Raw genomic sequence first — 20086 nt, forward strand, 5'->3', positions numbered from 1 at the left:
GCATCTATAGCTATGCTGAGATTACTACAATATGCATATAAAAATGATATAAGACATGACAGCATAGTTCCTGTGTTCAGCTGTATTGAAGTCAATAGAAAGATTCACATTGAATTCAGTTTGGACTGGGGCCACAATACATGCTGTAATAAACCCACTGACCTAATACAATGTGGAATAATGCCTGCTTTTCTAAGCTGTAAAACTAACAGTTCCCTCCTATCTAATTCTCTGTTCCTCATGATTTCAAAATTTCTGTCTTCAGACACTGCAACTACATTGATTGTATTAGTTTTCTATAATTCTATAGTATCTGTATTTTGTTTACAGACAGGAAAGTATTATTTCTGGATGTTTTTGTCAGTTGGTATAATTTCAAATGAGATAACTTTGGAAAATCAAGTGGAGAAAAGGTGCCATGCTTTGCTGCCATTTCTATAAAACTATTGGATTAATGCAATGTTAACAAAACCAGTATCTTAAAAGGTGTAAGGAAATACAAAAGGAGCTGTAGTTGTAAGCCTATTCTGAACAAGAATCGCATGTGTTTTAAATAGTTATAACCAGTACTCAGAGTAGTCTGTTTTGTGCTTGTGTGCTGTAATAAGCTTTTTATTCCCAGGTGAAGTGCTTTGGGATATGCTTATATGGTCTGTAGAGTAAGAGCTGTGACATATATTGTTCCACCCCTTTTTTTTTTTCTCAGCGAGAGAACAATCTTACTTCATACTGCAGCTTCATCCTTCAGCTGCCTTATATCCAGGTTGGATAAGATTGGGTCTAGGGATCTGGTGTGAAACTGTGAATCAACATGGTGGTATGGATGTAGAAAGTACACAACAGATAGACCCTCTTGTGGTAATACTACTCAGCAATTCATATGAATGCGTACCCACTTAAATACTAGCACACAGAAGAGGCTGGAGAACTTCACATCAGTTGCAGAGACCATAATATGCACATGCTTACAAACATCACTACCTTTTTTTCTGAATACCAGAAGCTATATTTTCTTATAGCTTATTTTCTTATATATTATTGTAGTGGGGATTTCTATAGAGATGCTTTTGTTGGTATTTGAACATTATAGGTGTACAATTTGACTTTTAATGTAATTGTAAGTGGGAAAAAGTCAGTTTACTACAGGGTAATTCTATATTTACTGTAAGTTTCCCCCATCTGCCCCCCCATTTATAGTGAACATAATGCACCATATGCAAAATACAGAATTCAGACCAATCCTTTTAAACAGTTGATTGGTAATTTCACCTGGTCGTGGGCAATGCTCTATGAGCTACTGCACCTTAATGCAATTTCTGTTTGTGTGTGCATTTCCATACTTCATTTTTTGGCATAGCCATTATCAGTTTTCTCAGGTTTGTATCACTGCATTTAGACATAGTAGAAAGTGTGACTTGAATCTGAGTAGTACAGCTCAAGGAAAAGTTCCCAGGTGTATTCAAGTGTTGCTCCACAAAGCACAGAGATGTGGTGTGTCATGTTTCTAGGGAAAGAGCCCTCTTCTTGCTATGAATTGTGTTTCTGTCAATGTTCTTTTAACTGTCTGAGGCAGTTTAGCTTTTCAAATTAGTTAAAATCAGTCAAACTGAACTCCAGAAAATGTGGAAAAGAAAGGTAAGCAAGCAACTTAAAGGAGGGTTTCTTTGTTATTTTTGTGTTCAAGTGGTAGCTGGGCTCTTAAAGTAACTAATTTCTTGTTAGGTTTCTTTCATGTGTCCTTCATTATCAATAGCATTGCATTGTTCTAAAATAATGTTTCTAGTAAGATTAAAATATCCTGTTGGTATAGGATGTCTCCTTCCCACACTAAAAAAAAACCTATGATACAGATACATACTCTTTTCATTTGTAACACATATTATTGTATTGGAAGTTTTCTTTACTATGTATATTATAACCAGCATTCTTGTTTTGGGTTTTTTTTTCATTTTTCTGTTTGTTTGTTTTTTGAGTTTTTTGTTTTTTTCTCAGATAGATTTTAAAAATATTGTACCTTTGTGCTTAGCCATTATTCTCAAAATACTACTTACCACAAACCAAATATTGCTCTGGATTTTGGAAGCACAAGGAATGCATTGTTTATGGGATCCTGCTCCTCAGTCAAGCTTAAAAATTTGACTTGAGTATTAAGATATATTATACTCATATTGGACCAATATAAGGACCAGTAAAATCAAGGCCAGTACATCCACTAAGACCAAGAGTAAAGACATGTTCTACAGAAATATTTAAGAAACAAATTTGACTATTTACAAATTTATTTTTGCTTTAGTAATTATTTACAGTAATTAAATTTGGTTTACACATTGCGAGGTGAGTCAAGGTGTGATTTTGTCTTCTTATGGTCTATAAGGGCTTGACTCTGTACAAACTTTTCTTAGCTATTTTTTAGATAAGAGCTACAAAGCAGACACAGACTAAAGGAATTATCACAGAAATTCTTGCCTGACAATGGATAGGAGGATGTAGAATATAGTTATTTTGCCTGTTATTTACTACCAGACTCTTTGTGTCAGAGGTTTTGGGTCTGCCTGAGCCAAAAATGGATGCTGGCCCATCTTAATAGCCAGCAATGGACCGATTTTCTAGTAATCTTATAGTCCTTTTTGGAACACAGTTTTACTGTTTTCATTTGCTACATCCTGTGGCAAGTTTCACAGTATGCACCATATGGAAAAAATGCATGATTTGTTATTAATGCTGCTCACTGCTAATTTAGCTAGTGGTTCCTTACTACAGGAAAGGGGGATGTCTGAAAATTGCATTCTTCTGCATTAATGTGACCTGTATGAACAGAACTGTGACTCTGGTAGTGTCAGACGAGTGGGGTGCAAGGAGCAGATGAGCAGTCAGTGTCCTTCAAGGAGGCTCTGCCATCATCTACCTGCCCTCTCTTACATGTCCAAGGTGCTCAAATTGCGTGACCCTTCAAAAACTTTTCCTCATAATTTAAACAGTGGAGAAATTTAAAACTTTTTGAGTCATGTAACTGCTTGAATATCAGCATGTCTACATGTGTCAGACGAGGGTCAGGCTGTCAGGTGTTAGAGGTCAGTGTAAACTTTTTAGGCAGACTTTTTAGGCCTGTCATGGCAGGTAGAGGGAACACATCATGGTCTGGCCTGCAGGGCTGAGGGCTCAGGGTTTTTTTGGCCACCTTTACTTCCACAAAGATTTGAGAAATGATACTTAGATTATTTTGAAGGGTATTTGTGAGAAACACTGACACCAGTTTCAGGCTGTTGCAGAATACACATAATTTTAATTTTCTGTTAGTAGCTTCAACTTTCAAAACACAAGTGTCCAAGGTCTGTGTTTCTGGCATTGCAAGAGGGGTCACCATGTTCCACATTTAACAGACGTGTGTTCTGTTTTTAATAACTGATTTGCCAAAAAAAGCTGTTAATGATCTCTGGTCTTATACCTGCAAAGATCTCCATAGTGCTTTTTCCTGTCCTGCATTTAATTTAAAGCTCCTCTGCTAGCTTAGTGGATGCTCATTATGTCTGTGGGAATGCTTCTTTGCATTCAGCCCATTTTTTGTCACAAGCTCTAACTGCTCACTCGTAGCAGGTGCTGCTTCATTGAATTTCTTTTACATGTATTTTGCTACTTTCCCCAGTAGAATGATTTATCCATTAGACAAATTTCATTTATGTCTTTCATCCTATTATGATTATCAAGACTTTGCTATAGTCTTCTAAAAGTTATCTTGACTGTTGTACTTTTATCCGAATTATGGCTTGACTTGTACTTTTTTACATACCTCCACTAAATCTCTCATGTATCGTCAAGTATGCTTATTCAAGCAAGGATCAGTAATACATAAACAATTTTATTTTTCAGGTATTTAAAAGGATCATGGGAATATCTAAGTAATTGTATATTTTTTGTGAATCTTTTTCTGTGGCTGAAATTCATATAGTGCCCTTTAGTGTCTTCCCAGAATCAGAACTGCAGCGTTTTTTCAGAGTGGAAGGAGCCATTTGATTGAAATATAATTCAGAGAACTCATACACATTAGAAAAAATATCTTCTTATCAGTAATTATTACTTTTAGCTCTTTTAAACCTGACCCTTCAGTTGACTCTGATTAGCAGTTAACCTGCTGAAGAAAAAGTAGGTTCAAAGTTAGCACCATTGTGGCAATCTTAAAATGACAATGGACTTTTTAGGACTGAAACACAGAATACAATTTCTCTGTGACTTTCTGGGAATCTCTTGTGAAGCATGTGCCTGAATTATAAATGGTCATTAGGGACACAGTTTGAATTCCTGTTTTGTAAATTGGCAGCAGCCTAGGCTGCTTTTAACAAAAGTTTCTAAATACTATGAATCAATGAATCAATTTTTAAAAAAATCATCATAATTTAGGCAAGGTAGAATCACAGAAAAATAACCTTATCAAAAAATCAAATAGAAATCAAATAGAAAAGCAGACAGCATCTTAAGCCATAAAATAAAACAATATTTACCAATATCCATAACTAGAAGTAGAGAAGCTGGTAGATTATTTTGCTCAAAAAATAATGACCTCTGAAACAAAGGATTTATGCTTACCTTACATTTTATTGCTTTTTCTTCTTTCAGGTCTTGCTATCTAAACAGAAAGTATTGTTTCTTCATAAGTTTAAAAATCACAATTATTTTAAATAGAGAAAAATGGTATTATTCAGGTAATCTTCATCTTAATGTGAAAAGAAAAATGAATAGTATAAAAAACTGTTCTATAGTAATTGTTTCTAAACAGTATTTATGAAATATTTCATAGATTAAAAAATAAGTCCAGATGGACTGTACTCAGAGAGGACTCAGATTAAAGCAGTATTTTTGAAAACTTTTGTATACCTTCCCTAAGAAAAGAACACAATAAGATTATTTTACTCATGTTCTCTCCATCTCTTTGGAGAAATGACTGCAAAGCAGATTGCTTATAACAGAGAATAACCTTTTTAAGTATTGTACAATGTTGCATCTTTCAGAGATATAATTTGGTTAATATGATTATCTAGAGTATAGAAACTCCTACTTCTCATAATAGGGCTTTCAGCCAGTACTGATAAATTATGTCCTTCCAGGCTCTGAAAACAAGATTAAGACAGTAGAAGAAAATGAGGAATAGAATAACCTAATAAATACTCATTTTATGTTAAAGTAGTTCTTGTTTTATTTTGTTTTGGAAAAATTTGTTATGCATCCTTTCTTTGCTGTTCATAAGCAGGAAGTTAATCATGAGGGAGATACAAATAATCCATAGTACTAGGTAGAAAAAATTGGAAAAATATTTTGAAAAATGTAGCTTGTGGCTTAAGTAAAAGTCCTTACACCTAGCTGATATGTTTATAAGGCCTTAGGGAATTTACTGAATGGATTTTTTGTAGGGCTGCATGGAAAAAAATCCAGATGTTTAATATAATCCAAAACAAAAATAGACACTTCATGATTAATGAAAGCTACAAGAAAGATTTTCCATGGATTGTGAAACCATGTTCCTTTTACAGTTAAATCCATTGTTTCTGCCAGGTATTATCAAAGAATGGAAGATTTACTTAAATTGCTAAACCTGGGATAAAATATTTTTACAGAATTGTGTAAGTTTCTTCATTGAAGCCCACCATCACAGCAGAAACAAATTCATACTTTTGGGTGTTCTGAAGTCCCAATGGAGCGGGTTACAGCTGAGGAAAACTGCATCAGGGGATTTAGTTGTGTATGCAGATAGTCTTTGTTCTGTGATGAAACCATGAGACCCATAGCTAATTGCTATTTTTGCAAGTAAATCATACCCATAGCTCCTTTTACCTTTGGATATCCTAATTTACACTTACCTTGTGGTTCCTAGCCAGTGTGAAGACTGTGAGAAGCTTTTGCTGTCTGTGCCTCTAGAGACCTATCACTCCAGGCATATATAAACAAGCAAAAGAAAGGAAAAAAAAATTTTTTTGCTCTAGAGAGATCAAGGTGTGTTGGATATGGTCACCTAGGCACTGTCACCAAGAGCTATTTGACATGTATGAGGGCAGCTGCAACATCTGACGTGAGCGGCACAGTTCTTAGAGCAAACCAACATCTTTTTCAAAGGGTAGATCACCTACCCCACAGCACCCTTAGTGACACCAAAGACAATTTCAGTTACCTATATGACATTCAAATGTCAATTAAGGTACTTCGATGTACCCAGGAAAGGCTGAATAAAAGGTGAAGACAGCAATGTTGCAATAAATAAAAAATCTTGATTAGCCGTCAACCTGGTCCGTGATTCCATTGGATTTTAGGCACAAGCTCAGCAGTGTATGAGAAAACTGCAGTTGAGTCTTTGGGATAGACACATTTTTAAACTAAGGAATTAGGTTTACTAGGCTTGGTGGCTTTAAGTTCCATGTGACTATAGCACTTGCTTATTAAGGCTAAAATAATGAATAATATTAAAGGCTTTTCTGGGGTGAGGGAAGTTTTCTCATTTAAAAGAAAATTTCAGAGAGACGAAGAAGGCATTTGAGTAAAATGAAGGTAACTGAGAGAGAAAAATGTATGATGATAAAAGAACTAAGTGGAAAGGCATGCAATAAACCTCGTTTTTATATCTGAAGAATCACTGAATAAACCTTAAATGAAATTTGATCTAAAAGAAGAAAAGGAACAAGTTATCCAATTGAAAAGTGTAGGATGGTCCAACTCATGTAAGGACAGAAATCACTAAATTGCACCAGATGCTTTGATTTTTTGTTATTTTGACTAAAAAAGCGGTGGTGTGTTTTATTAGTATTATTACTGCATATATGATAAATACAAACAGTTTAAAATAAGTTTTCTGTGAAAAAAATCTAGAATTACAGTCCCTTTTTCTTATTTTATATGAACAAAATGTTGCTCTATAGCTTTGCAAAGGACATTTCCCTAATGCAATTTTTTTTCTGTAGGCCAGTGAATCATTAACTATTCCAAAGCATTGATTCTATTACTCCCAGTGGGTGGCAGTTCTCCCATTTGTAGCAGATCCAAGCACTGTGTTTCCCTTAGTGGCAGAAGAATCATGTGATGAATCTGTTTCATATTAAGTTTTGATTAGCACAGGCATTTGTAATAATTTTAGTTTCAGTATACTCTTCATAAAAATACATTTTATCTTACAAATTGAGTAAAACTAGTTGCTTCACCTCGTGCTTTAAAGTAAGAATACATGTTTTGATAATTAGGCTAAGGTTTCTTTGATAGTTTAATTGTTATATCACCCTATTAAACATAACTTCTTATTAAAAGCTTGGTATTACTCATGGTGGACAAAACAATGCTTAGATCCTCTGGATTTGTATTGCATGTGCAGTTTCTGTTTAGGAACACAGCCCATTTCCAAGGCTTGGTTTGGCCTTTGACCTAGAAGTTAGGGAAGAAAATCAGGATGTCTATGCTACTTTTTTACTTTGTCTTCTGGGAAAGTGAAAACCATTGTAATTGGCACAGCCAGAGATTTTACACGTTAAAGGATGCAATAGATTGGGAATAGATAATGACAAGGAAACCAAATTTAATTTTTCAGGGATCCTGGAGTTGATCCTACAGAAATTAGTCTTTGTGATTACTGAACCATGGAAGCTATACAGAATAACAACTCTCCTGGGAAAAACTCATATTTAATGACCAAATTATCCATTTCATTCTTCTTTTTTGCCAACTGACATATGGAGAATAACTGAAAATCTCTATCCCGTGTACTCTAGGAATCACTCAGTTAGTCGAAGTGATAGACTCATTCCTAGCTGAGTGAACGTTAATGAGCCATAAGAGAATTTTAAAGATCTGAAAAAAGCTCTCACTGAAACAAGAGCCTCAGTTCTGTGTACTTCAGTAATGCAGAGTCAACCAGAAAAAAAAAAAAATAAAAAAGGAAAAAAAGGAAATATGAGTTAGTTTTACAATTGCTGATCTTTGAGTTTTAGCTGCCTTTGCTATTGTTATAAAGGGCAAGTTAAATGTATTGTATCAGCAGTTTCTTTTAACCAAGTAAATTCAACATAACTCTGCAGGACATTGTGTTTCTTCTTCAGGCATGCTCATATAATAGTAAATCATTTGCTGTGTTGAGTTAGTATGTGGAGCCATCATCTCTTAGTGCTGCAAAGGGGATAGAAATGTAACCATGGAAATCTTTGGTACGTCCTTTCAATACGAGGTTTGCTGCCTAGTGGGAGGCTTTTCAGCAGATACGAAGTTCTGATTTGTATTGCAGGTACAGATATGTATAATTTAGTTTTGTATTTCACAGCTAAAGAAATTAACTGTTAAATGATTATACTGAGAACTCATGGACAGGTCTGGAAGTTGTAAATGTGGTGCTCAATATGCCCTATTTCCCATCTCTTCATTTGTGCAAAGGTCTAAGATACTTTAGCCAGAAGAGTTGTTACACAATGTGAGCAGAAATCTTAGACGAGCCATTGTTTTCCAGTTCTTTTTATTATATTCTTTGATCTCTTCTTTTAATGATAGGTATATTGGAATTCTCATGACCTGTAAAATGCTTAGGAGGTCATTGTTGACTCATGTGCAATTGGCCAATGAGCTATTTCTGGTTGATGGAATAATGATTAACTAGAAGATGGGTATAAACTGCAAAACAATAAAACTATATTTTCCAAGCGAGTGTTGCACAGATGTTGTACACATGGAATCCATCAGGTTATTCCTCGTCATTACATTCATGTTATTTTTTTTCCCACAGAATGCATTTGTTTTGGTGGTGTCTAAACAGTTTCCTTGTTTTCAACACAGAATATTAATTTAAATATTAGATTAAGATGTAAAATCTGTAAGCCAAATTCTTGCTGTGGAATTATGATGGTATCTGTCCAATATTTTAAAAATAGTTTTACTTGAAAGAACAAATATAATAACTGAATGCAGACTACTGTTTTAAGTATTTTTAATTCAAGTATTTAAGGTTTTCTTTTAAAGCTGAATTATGTTCAGTTGAATGATCACTGTAGGAAAACTGAGATATAGTATGGCTCAATGAGCAATGATGCTGAGGAAATGCAGAGATCTTCAAGTATTTATGGAGTTGAAAAGTAGCATACAGCACATATCATAATAACTATTTCTTGTGTAGTGTTACAAACACTGTATGTTAGAGAGTAAAATAGGATTTATCATATTCATGGTCCTATTGACCAGGACTTTTAGTCTATTTGATTGGAAATTCTTATGGATAATAAAAAGTGGTTTCTTTGCTTGTGTCAGTCAGAGTTTTCAGTAAAGTATTAAAGCCCATGGTGGGCAAATGGAAGCATGTCCAGCAGCAGACATGGACTCCTGGCATAAAAGCGCTGGGTAGCAACTGAAAATTAGTGTTCTACTGTATCCCCATTTAAATAGTTTGCATGTTTCCATCTGAAGCTCTTCTATCTTATAGGTTTTTTTTATTTTCTACTTCCTGCCTATATTTTGAAACCAAATCATACATCAAATGTTAAATTTATGAGAACATGAAGGCAGGGTGCGTGAGTTTATATATTACTTTCTGGAGAAACTATTTCATACATTTAAAAGGTTTTCTTTTTCTCCGTTAGGGAATTCCTGGAATCCCTGGAAATCAAGGAGCAAAAGGACAAAAGGTATTATTAATAGTTCAAAACACAGTTAAAACCTGTGCATATACATACTCATTCCAAAGGAAGGAATCTGTTCAGAGGAACAGAGTCTGTGTTCAGACGAGAGTTTCCATAGTGGGAATTTAGGACATCAGCTCATGCTGCAGATGAATAGAGATATGCTCCAAACTGTGGCATGTTTGCAAATCTCTTACTAAGTCTAATTTCAGCAATTCCAGATGGAATGTATAAATTGAAAGTAACAAATTAATTTCATAATAATATGAGAAAAAAAGTTAAGTAAACCTGCATAATTAAATAATATTTAAAAGATTTGTTAACTATATATACATTGATCACGGAATTCCTATCTTTGTGTAAAAAAATAAAGGGTGAAATTGGACAACCGGGTCTCCCAGGAGCAAAAGGATCACCAGGGGATACTGTAAGTTTGCAGAATAATGTTATTAAAAACAAATAATTCTGATGCTGTCATTCTCTACTTGTAATAAACAAACTCTGAAGCAAAACTAGCATTTGGGGGCTGTCAAATAGTAGAGTAAAGGTTGTCAAAAAAATAAACAGACTGTCAAAAAATAGAGTAAGTATAATCTTTGAATACTGCCCAAAATGTTATATATACTAATTTTCCTTTAACATTAATGATTACCTGACTGCACATTTGATAAATTCAGCAAGCACATTATCCCGAGTTTATACTCTGAAATAATTAACTTTGAATTAACTTTGAAAGTACTGAAGTAAATTAATTTTGACTTAAATATTGTCACGGTGTGCAATGGACTCCTGAAAATTAATTTCAGTTTGCTTTTGTTCTAGTGCTCTTTTGACAAAGAATGTGAGAATAGTTGAGGTCACTGAATTCCCAAACTACTTAAAGAGAGATTTTAAATTTCAGAAATTTTTAAATGTCAAAAACTGAAAATAATTTATGCTTCTTGAACAGTCCAGCTTACCACCTCTATATTACCGTATGAGGAGTGTGATTTCTGTGTTCTTTATAATCCTTCAGAAACAGCAGTACTAAAGGAATTGTTCTGAAAGTTGTTGCAAGTGTGTACAGACTTTAAAAAAATAGAAATTTTAATGACAAAAGGGACAGATGCTTGAAACTAGTTACAGATCTTTCATTAATTGCTAGGAATTTGTTGAACATAGACTGTGCTGAGAAATAATTATAGTTCCTATGAAATGTTCATTAATGTTTACATGCTTCCATTATTAATCATACTCACTATTCACGTCTTTTTGTGTTTTTCATTTTGTGCTTGAGATATTTTATAATATTTTTGCTGACTAAAGTGCTTGTGATTTTCCTGGTTAATCATCATGAATAAGGTGTCTACTGTGACTTTTTAGCTAGTTAACGAACCTATATTTCACTCTATGTTTGACCTCAGGTAGCTCAATACAGACTATTACTGCTAGAATGAAGTAAATACTGTAGAGAATAAAGTAGAGAATTAAGACTGATTCTATTATCTTGCTACTATAAGAGATGCAGAATTAGTACACTTGTCAGGGAAAAATATATACCACTTGTTGATTTGTAACTGAATGGCATATGTAAATGTTTTAATTTGTAACAACACTTGGAAGATCACTTTTTTTTTTGGCGTTGTTGCCTCATCTTGAGATTCACTACATGCAGTGCAAGTAACAGGCTTCTCCATACCCAGTCCTAATAAAACTTTAGTTTCTCAGGAAGGCAAGGAAGCAGATCAATAAAAATATTTAATCAGGAACTTTCAGCATTTATGTAGTATTTTTACTGGGATAAATATTCTATACAGGAAACTGTAAGGGAGTGCTTATTTAGTCTGGAAAATGCATTTGAAGATAATCACTGAGACCAGCTCTGTGCTTTTGGTTTTGATAACAGTACTGATGAGTTTTCTGATCAAGAAGTCAAGCCTTCTTGTTTTTCACTGGCCATTTGTTCTCTATTTTTCTGTAAAGGCTGCCCTTTCTCTCCAGTCAGAAAGTGAAAGAAATTCCTATGCTTTAGGCTGATTAGTAGTCTAACTTTACTTTTCAGGGATTATAAATTTGCAGAAAACACCCCCTTCTCCCTCCAAGTTTTGTCTGTGATCTTGCATCTGAATTGCACTTAAATCATTTGTAATCAGTCAGATTGTTCAGATCCCACAGCCTGTAAGTCAAGGCTTGCTGAGTCTCTGTCCAGTAATGTGCTTCTATCCTGCCACAAGTAAACATCACCATTTTTAAGGTGGTCATCTGATATTGGTTGTGCATTTTCCAGACTGATGCTGAGATTGTTAATTCCACAAAGAACTCTTAAATCTTTAGTTTAGTGTGCTCTGATTGTACTGGTCTAGTCATGTGGAATCCAGATGGATATGCGAATTATCACTTAGAGAAGCTGAGGAGGTTTTTGAACTGTAAATAGACTTCTCAGAGTTGCACAGTCCACCAATCTAATCTTTCTTCCTATTTCTTTTCTTATTTTTTCACTTGGTTTCATTGTTTTTCATCAACAGAATTTCAGAAGAAGTAAGGGTGTGAGTTGTGCTTTCTTCTATACCTCTGTAGTTAACAACAAAGAAGAGAGCCATGAATAATGCTGGGTTTTAAAACAAATAAACAAACTTGACTCTGGTTTGCAGATAAAAAAGATTTTATAGAGAGGCATATGTATGTCTATAAATATATTGAAGAGCTTACTTCTTTTCCCGTGGTCACAGTTCCTTAATAAAATTTGTGATCAGTTCAAACCAATGAAGTCCTTACTGGAGAGACAGATTGAAATCAGCTTTAGGTTTTGCAGATTCTGGGCTACTCTGTCACCCAGTAAGTTCAGAATTTCCTGCACAACATTCAGCTAGTTTGCATGTGCCTAGCAGCTCTTACTTTACTGACTCTACCAAAGGCATGACCACTATATTGGCCTAGAAAACAATTCCTGGCTTGTATCAGCAGGAGAAGGGAAGTGATGGTGCCCCTGTACATGGCACTGGTGAGGCTGCACCTTGGGTGCTGTGTTCAGTTCTGGGCCTCTCACTGCAAGAAGGACATTGAGTTGCTGTAGTGAGTTCAGAGGAGGGCAACTAAGCTGGTGAGGGGTCTAGAGAACAAGTCCTCTGAGGAAAGGCTGTGGGAATTGGGATTGTTTAGTTTGGAGAAGAGGAAGTTGAGGGGAGACTTTATTGCTCTCTGCAACTTCCTGAAAGGAGGTTGTAGGGAGGTGGGTGTTGGCTTCTTCTCCCAAGTAAATAACAATAGGACAAGAGGAAATGGCCCGAAGTTGTTCCAGTGGAGGATCAGGCTTGATGTCAGGAAGAATTTCTTTCCTGAGAGAGTAGTCGAGCACTGGAGTGGGCTGCCCAAGGAGGTGATGGAGTCACCATCCCTGGAAGTATTAAAACCCATGTATATGAAGCACTTCAGGACATGCTTCAGTGGACATGTTGTTTTCTTCTGGGTTGACAGTTGACTCAGTGACCTTAGAGGCCTTTTCCAGTCATCACAATTCTGTGATTCTGTGATTACAGCTGCCAGAAGCCCTTTATATGAAGAGAGTACACCGGTTAAATTTCTTTTCAAGGACTTAAACAACTTTTTCAGCCACCTAAAGATGTTTTCTGGAAATAATAAGTTAGCTTCCTTGATAATCAGTTATTGCAGTTGTTTAGTTCAAATTTGGATGAAACATTTCCTGAAGTTCAAACATCCCTTCTGATTAGCACATGCACATTTTCTCTCTCACCTGTGCCTCCAATTTTTAATGAATTGCTGAATTTTTTTCTTCATTTTTTTCTGAGAAAAGTTGAATAGAGTACCAGAGGGAAGGCTGTATTGTTGGCTATAATAAAGCCTTGTTGGCTTCCAAATTGTGTGTATTTATTCAAGTAACTCACCTACTATGTTTTCTTCAAATTTTATTTAGATAAATAACATCTGGTTCTTGGTACACTAGAAAATAATTTATTCTTGTTTTTCTGTCAACTCATTTAATATATCTACTGTCACCTGATAAAATAAGTAGGAAACTGATGCATGGAATATCTGGTTATATTATATGGCATTAGGGAATTACAACCAGAAAAGATAATGGGATTTTCCTTGTATTAGTCACACTGAATATGTTTGTTCCAGCAAAAACAGATGGAAGTCTTGTGTATGGTCTGTTAATACCTTGGGAAAATTCTTCAATACAAGTTGGGTTTTTTTTAGTAATAACTATCCCTATTACATTGCCAACATCAGTAATTTATTAATTTATCTGCTACATACATAGTGTCAGCTCGGGAAAATGGGGGAGTAATGCTGCTTTTTATGTCCTTGAATTGTTCTTTATTTTTACTCAAGACATGCTCTTCCCTTTGAATTTTACATGCCATAGTTTTAAGATAATGTTGTGAAACCTTTTCTATAAGGCATCTGAAAGTTTTCTTCTTGCAGCCTACTGATTTCATGTAGTTATCTTCCTATAATTTAAAAAATAAAATATGTTAAATAAGCCCTAGTAATGAAAGTGCAAAAAAAGAAGTCAAGAAAACTGAATTTTATTTCTCCCTTTCCTGCAGATTTCCCAGACAAATTGAATTAAGCCTTACAGTGAAATGAAAATTAGCAAAAATTTATTTTACTATATAAATAAAAATAGAAAACATGAAGAATGATGTGCAAGTGAAATAAGGCAGTCTTATAAAAATCCAGGTTCCAAAACCAAATTAATATTTTTTCACTCTTGCTGTAACAAAGCTGGCACTGAACATAGGCCATAAGCAAATGATTGATGGGGATACACTGTCTCTTAGGTTATGAGTGGAAGCAGACCCCAGAGACTTCAATCCAGATGAAGAATAATTGGTAATTTCTATTCCAAAATTATGAAAGAAATGGTATAGTTTACAGTAAACTTTTATTCACTAAATCACAGATGACACTAAATTAACTGCCTAATTTTTTATAAGATGACTGGTTTTCTGTGTAAGTAAGAACAAGCAGGTCTAAACTTCCAAATTCAGGAAAGTGCTAGAAATTGTTTGATGTAAGACATTATTAGTTTAGAGGAATTGAAGTTTGATAGAAGAATTTCCATGTGTGATTCACTAAAGGGAAACAGTCTGAGAATGAGGAAAACTGGTAGCAAAGTTACTCAGGTTTTAGTCTTGTGAATGATACAGTTTATTTTTGTTCACAGTCCTGTGTCTGTGCCCTGAAGAGCAAATTGCTATGTTTATTGATGGAAAGTTTTGGAGACAAGTACTCTCTTGCAACACAACTGGAAAGAAACTTGAGTTAATCTGTGCTCTCTCAGTTAACAGTAAAGCACAGGTGAAATAGCAGAAAACTGATGGAATGCTGGTGACAAAGATTTACTCCTTGTTCCAAATATTCTGAATTTTCTCTTGTATTTCCAAACACTAAGCCATCCTTTTAGTCTTAACAAAGAAAGTTATGATATTTTTTTTGGCATAACTAAGCTGTATTTTGTGTAACAAATTACTGTAGACATACACTTATTTTTGATCACATGTAACTTTTGAAGGAAATCTGAAGATAATGAGATGGAACTGAATAGGTCCTAACATTTAGTGCTAAATGCAAAGTGGCTTTCTCTATATGAAAGCAAAGGTGAGGTAATAGTAATAACAGTAGTTTTTGAAAATACTGTAAATTAACATAACTGATAAAACTTAACCTCTGATAAGTTTTATTTCATGTCCTTGTATATTTTTTTACTTTCTGTATTATTATGCTTTTCTTTTATGCTCTGTTTTAAATACAGTCTTATAGCAGACCGTATTTCAGAACATCTATGCAAGTCCAAATAAAACAATAATAATATATTGCTTTTATTGAAGCATGCAGTTCTAGAATCAAAGAGATGTGAGATGAAGTGGTTAGAAAGACATGTATTAACACCAGATGTGGAAAATACTGTAAATGGGAATTCCTCACTGGAAAATAGGATTTTTTAATAAAATCTACTTTGAGAGTGGCTTTAAACAGAAATTTAGCAAGCCAGCCATTTGATGTTTTAGCACCCTTTAGCTCTTATTTTACACAGGGAGCAGAGACAACTAAACATGCCTTTATCAACATGTTTCCATGAGATGTGTCCAAGGGACTGTTTTGTCAGTGCTCTGGCTTTATACATGTCTGGAAGTGCCATGATTTGACATGGCAGAAGCTATTGGGCTCTTAGATGAACAGCTCAATTTGGAAGATCCAGCAAAGAAGATGCAAAGGTGTGGCCTCAAACCTAACTGATTCCCATAAATTTTCACAAAGTTTGCAAAAAGAATCAAGGCATGGCAACCTTGACAGATTAGATCACACAGGTGTGGTTTTGAGTTGCAGAATGATTTCTTTTGGGAGGATTTCATGAACGCGCTGTGTGTTTTTCCTTCATGGTTTTTTCTATTGCACAGTATCCCTTTCCTAGGCTATATAATGTCTTAATAATCCAGTGTCATATCAGAGCTACAGCCTGTATACTAATAGGACCAGAGGAAATGGTCTGAAGCTGCAGCAGGGGAGGTTTGGATTAGATATTAGGAAGGCTTTTTTTACTGAAAGGGTGGCCAGGCGCTGGGACAACCTGCCCAGGAAAGTGGTTGAGTCACCATCCCTGAAGATATTTAAGAAATGTCTAGATGTTGCACTTCAGGACATGCTCTTGTGACACAGATTATATGAGTTTGTTGGGTTTTTTGTTTTGTTTGGTTTGGGGGTTTTTTTTGTTTTGGTTTGATTTTTTTGTGTGGTAGGGCTTGGTGGTCTCAGAGGTCCATTCTAACCATGACTGTTCTGTGATGACGAAAGATGTTATATTTCCTATCCTATTTATTTCACTCTAGAAATATATTACTAACACTACTAATACTAAAGCACTATACAGCCATTATTTCTCTAGCTTTGAAGAGAAATGTCTCCCCCTTTTTCACAAATAAATAGGGTTTGATGGGACCAGAAGGCTCATTTGGTCTACCTGGAGCTCCTGGGCCTAAGGTAAGTGATTATTTGCATGTGATTTTGGTAGGGGACAACTTTATAGATTAAAAAATGCCAGGATTTTGTAGCTAATTTGTTGGTGTATTGAATGTTGTAGAGTACCTCTATGATTTTCCCTATATTACCCTGAATTAATAGTTCAGTCTCAAGAGAGCTTACTGTAGCTCAATAAATGGTTCTTGTCATCCCATGAGGTTCGGAACAATTGCAGAAGTGGTCATGAGACCGTTGCAGCTTCACAGTCCTGGAAGATGTTCTCCAATGCTAGGAGCCAGATAATTCTCAGTATACACCAGAACATTTATTTATATTTTAATTGTGTTAAATAATAACATTACATGCCTCTTTTTCCACATGAGGAGCCAAATTCATTTCAGATGCAACTTTATTGATTGCACTGCAGCTACAGTAAGGATTAATTTGATCCATGCTCTCAGAAACTACAATAGATAGTATAAATCCAGAGCTTCTAGTGTAACCTTTTACTTTAATCCAATATGAGTTTTGGACAGTAAGCACTGAATTGTTTCTCCTAGAGAATATTTAGGAATATAGAATCAATTTCCCAAACTGTTTTTACATTTATCTCCATTTCCACCCATCCATTTGTACCAAAAAGTACATATCTATTTCAAATGATGTACCAAAAATATATTTTTTTAAGTTGGTCATTGTTTTCTATGGTCAAGAACATTGAATAACAAAAAAATCAATAAGCTTTATCTTCATTTGTGAAAAATGCTTTTTTTAAATAAACTTATATCTTGTTCAGAATATAAACTGATCCTTACATGATTATTCTTAATAAGCTCATTCTTACAGGTGAACATCACAAAGTAATCAATATTTCGTAGGTTTTAATGAAAATACTCATAGGCTATAATAAAACCCAAAACATATATAAATAATAGATAACTCTTTTCAGATTTTAGTAAATAAAATGGTGGAAATGTGAAGTCCATACACACAAACATGGTAGAACTAAGCAAGGGAAATTAGACTGAGGGAAGGGACAGGTGAGCAGAGATTGGCAGATCCCATTTAGTCATCAGTATCTTATCTCTCTTGAAAGAAAGTTGAAACTTCAAGTTTACTGTAAGGGAGCAGAACTTTAGCCTTTCAGTCACTACCTGTGTCTTTAAGAGTGAATTTCACAGCAGTTTATGTGTATGTTTGGTAGGCATTCCACATGCAACAAAACTGATGTATCAGATACACTCTCATATTCTTATATAGGGTGATAAAGGGGAACCTGGAATACAGGGGAAACCAGGATCATCAGGAGCCAAGGTAAATATTACTCAGGATGTATTCTGGTTAAGGAAAAGATAGATTTACTTTTCCACGATTTACTGATTTTTCATGATGTTTAATTGCAAGGCAGTTTGTTTCAAAATAAAACAGCAGTTAACATAAAATTGCACCAGAATCCATTGAATGGCTTATTATTACTAATTTTAATCTAGATTTTAGGCAATGTAGATCAGCTGCAAACATTTACTTCAGGTAAGCTTATTTGTGTAATTTTTAAGAATCAACATCAACTGTACTAAAAGGCAATTTAAAACTATAGATACTAGAAAATGGAGGTTAAAAATTATGAGTCCCTTTGATGGCATCTCTATATTCAACATCCCCTCACAAATTCTCCAGACATTTCAATCATCCTGAGTGATAAAATTTCAAAATATCTTAGCCAAAGCATATCATGTGACCTTAGGAAAACATGCAACATATGTTTTTGCACACAACACATCACTGACACAGAGCTATTGTATTGCTTAGGGAGAACGAGGAGTACCAGGTGCTCCAGGTGAACCAGGCTACCCAGGCATTCCTGGTATCCAGGGTATAAAGGTAAATGCTTTTACATTTTTTTTTTAAATTCATTTTTCATTTTTACATGAATTGTGTCTTTTATTGGAAGTGGTTTTTTAAATGATCATTAACAAAGCACATAATTTCTTATAACAATTTATTATTTCTTTAACAATAAAGAAAAAGTTGGTATATTCTGAAATGCCTATTTAGAAAAGCAATAATTTTTCACAGGGAGGAGAGAATGGCCAAATTGCAGAAACTGTTAACATAAAATGCTATGACATAGTTATTAATGAAATGTCCATTATGGATGATGATATTTAGTGGTATGATCCATGATTCTATGTTCAATCTTATGTTTTATAGCAGGTGCTGCATCTGCAAAGTTTTTTGTACAGAGTCTCTTGTCAACCTCCCAGATGAAATGTAGCAATTAACCCTAGGCAGCTGGGACAGATTCAGCTTTAGCCATTAAGAGTTATCTGATCCTAACCAAGCTGCCCAGGTTCTCTCCATATCTTGCTGTGAGAATCTGAGCTCCCTGGGGAGTCATTAATTCATATATATCCACCTTTCTCTGACTGTAGCTTCCTCTTGCACACTGAGTTCTCATAAAAATCACGCATTCAAGGATCCCACCATCTACTGGTGCAGCCTTGTATCCATAGCAGAGGCTGCTATAGATGTGGTTATGTTGAAATTCTTCGTTGCTGAAGAACTGTTTTGTGAACGCACTCTAAAATTTCTTACTGATGTTTGACTTACCTGGATAGTCAGCTTTATTTTTGAAGTGTTGGTATAGAGGATTTTCTGACAATCACACATCTTTAAGGAGTCCCAGGCTGAAAAAATTATGGGCAAGAATGTTCTTTGGCATGTTTTGAAATCTGAGCATAAAGCCTTTCACCTAACTTAAAGCTGTGATGAAGATGACATTAAATGCTTTCCTTGAGACTTCTAAAAATCTCCTGTGTAACTGAAACATCTGTTTTGCCTCAGACAATAAGGGAGAACTTTTTGTTTTACTGAAACTAGAAAGACCCTAGATATTTCTTCTTTTAAAATACTGACTTATTTTTATCTTACTATAACTTACAGAACTCCCTGGAGTGTGAACTGAGTCTCAAGGAAAAATCAGCTCTCCTTTGTCTATAAAATGGGATTTAAGAACCTGAAAATTAGAAGTGAATTAAAATCATTACTTTTTATGTTCTCTGGGCAGAGTTATGTCCTGTTTTTAACAGAGGTGTGTTTGCTAGGTGATGTTTTTTCGGCATAGCACCTTTATTCCATGTAATTTAACCAAGAAATAGAGAAAGACCAAGGATCTATACTTCATGTAAGCTATAAGGCAAATTTATTCAAAGGAACAATACATGTTTATTTGAAAGAGCTGTGGAAAAAGAATTCATTCTACTCTTCAATAATGATTTGAGGAGAATGTCAGCATTACAACAGTTGTCAGCTCGCATGGTTCAAAAAATGTAGAAGTCAAATTAGTTCCATTGCTGTAAATGAATTCTAGTTTAATTACATGAATATGTTTAAATTAATAAGTTGCATAAAATGTTAAATTATATTTGATTTAATAACTTCACATTTTAATGTGTAGGAAAAAAATACAAAAACATATTCTTAGATTCATGGAATAG

At 34.7% G+C, this 20086-nt stretch overlaps 1 protein-coding gene across 1 annotated transcript in view; it reads left to right on the top strand.

Annotated features, from left to right (window-relative positions):
• COL21A1 (collagen type XXI alpha 1 chain) overlaps window positions 1-20086 on the top strand; it is a 96521-nt gene that overhangs the window by 64806 nt on the left and 11629 nt on the right. Inside the window, exons 17-21 of the mRNA XM_071741647.1 lie at window positions 9588-9632; window positions 10000-10053; window positions 16557-16610; window positions 17850-17903; window positions 18399-18470. Of these exons, the coding sequence (XP_071597748.1) occupies window positions 9588-9632; window positions 10000-10053; window positions 16557-16610; window positions 17850-17903; window positions 18399-18470 (279 nt within the window). The remainder of the gene's footprint in view (window positions 1-9587; window positions 9633-9999; window positions 10054-16556; window positions 16611-17849; window positions 17904-18398; window positions 18471-20086) is intronic.

The sequence above is a fragment of the Heliangelus exortis genome, chromosome 3 (assembly GCF_036169615.1).
Source record: "Heliangelus exortis chromosome 3, bHelExo1.hap1, whole genome shotgun sequence".
Lineage (NCBI taxonomy): Eukaryota > Metazoa > Chordata > Aves > Apodiformes > Trochilidae > Heliangelus > Heliangelus exortis.